This window comes from Myotis lucifugus, unplaced genomic scaffold (genome assembly GCF_000147115.1).
Source record: "Myotis lucifugus unplaced genomic scaffold, Myoluc2.0 scaffold_2206, whole genome shotgun sequence".
In the NCBI taxonomy this organism is placed as follows: Eukaryota; Metazoa; Chordata; class Mammalia; order Chiroptera; family Vespertilionidae; genus Myotis; species Myotis lucifugus.
Genome location: NW_005873254.1, coordinates 16,451 through 18,132, shown reverse-complemented (window position 1 = coordinate 18,132; position 1,682 = coordinate 16,451). Strand labels below are relative to the sequence as shown.

At 45.9% G+C, this 1,682-nt stretch overlaps 1 protein-coding gene across 1 annotated transcript in view; it reads left to right on the top strand.

The window, feature by feature from the left end:
- The window catches only part of LOC102424921 (neural cell adhesion molecule L1-like protein), a gene marked incomplete at its 3' end in the record, with an annotated part of 21,963 nt that overhangs the window by 4,706 nt on the left and 15,575 nt on the right, over window positions 1-1,682 (top strand). Inside the window, exons 2-3 of the mRNA XM_023748971.1 lie at window positions 650-755; window positions 1,176-1,363. Coding sequence (XP_023604739.1) covers window positions 650-755; window positions 1,176-1,363 — 294 coding nt within the window. The remainder of the gene's footprint in view (window positions 1-649; window positions 756-1,175; window positions 1,364-1,682) is intronic.

Genomic DNA, 1,682 nt, shown 5'->3' with positions numbered 1-1,682 from the left:
ACTGATTTCAGAGGAGAAGGAAGGAGGAAGGGAGAGAAGAGAGAAAGAGAGAGAGAGAAACATCAGTGATGAGAGAGAATCATCTATTGGCTGCCTCCTGCACACCCCACACTGGGGATTGAACCCACAACCTGGGCATGTGTTCTGACCAGGAATCAAACCAAAACCTCCTGGTTCATAGGTCAACACTCAACCACTGAGCCACACCTGCTAGGCTATTTTCCTCTTTTTTTCTTGAGATCTTTAAGCAAAACAATTTCAGCAACAGATTTGCTGCAGGCATATATGAGAACCCACGTCTCTTAGGATATAAAGAGATTTGCAGCAAAATGAAACAATGCCAGGTCTCTTATTCTACTTTGTGTTTTTTATAAAACAAGTTATTTATTTCAACCTGTGATGGGATTATTTTTAATGGACTAATAAATATTTTAAGGATTTTTAGTTTTAATTTCTAATAAAATGGAATAGACGACAACATGAAGCAGTGGCACCGAATTGCATTCCTTCCATGAAACCCATGGCACACAGCGGAAGCCAGGCTCATCCTGTTTTCACTTTTTCAGACCTTCCTCTCGTCACCACGGAAAGCAGGGGACAGCGCCTCTGTGGTCACTAGTTAACCTCACTCCGTGTTTTTACCATTTAGTTCCACAGGTTCCAACCATCACAAAACAGTCAAAAGAGCAAGTCGCCTTTCCCTTTGATGAATATTTTCAAATCGAATGTGAAGCTAAAGGCAATCCGGAGCCAAGGTGAGTGGCCTCCCACCTGAGGCCTTTAGGTGTGAAATCCCCTTTCCTGCCGCTTCCTGGTCCAAGGCAGCCATCCCCTCTCTGTAGCCTCACACGTGGGGGGTGGGGGGTGGGGGAGGGAAGAATGCTCTCTTTCATAGGGACACTGACCCCGCTCTCGAGAACCCCACCTCGTGACCTCATCCTCTCCCAGGGCCCCGCCTCTGACCCCATCACGCTGGGGACTGAGCTTCAGTTCAGGGATTTGGAGAGATGTACGCATCAGCCTACAGCCGCTTGTCAGATGTCTTTTCTGATAGTCCATTCAACATACTTTCTACCAGAAATTAAACGTCCTGGTTTTGTCACTTCTGTGCATTGGTGTATAAACACTAGGACCCGGTTCATTTTCCACGTCCTTAAGCTGAGTTTTCGTTACAGATTTACGTGGACGAAAGATGGCAAGCCCTTTGACCTCTCCGACCCTCGGGTCATTGCCTCCAACAACTCAGGAACCTTCCGGATCCCAAATGAGGGGCAGATAGCTCACTTCCAGGGGAAATATCGCTGCTTCGCTTCGAACAAGCTGGGAGTGGCCATGTCGGAAGAAATAGAATTTATAGTTCCCAGTGAGTATTACGGTGGAGATTTCAACTTACAGACGTTTTTGTCAAGTGTGCGGTAGGCGTTGTTCTGGGCTCTAATGAAACAACACATTATTTAATCAGCGCATGTGCGCCTTATATCTTTTTTATAAGGGAAATTCTCTTCCAGGTCTTGACACGTAGAAGTGGATGGATGACCTTGAAAGCAATGGGAGGTTGCTGCACTTCAGCCAGTAACCTTGTGTCTAATTTGGGGAAACGTAGTATCTATTGCCTCGTAATGAGAACTAAGTTGCACATGATATTAGTTAGGGTCAGCGAGTTATGCTGCAGTAACAAGTCA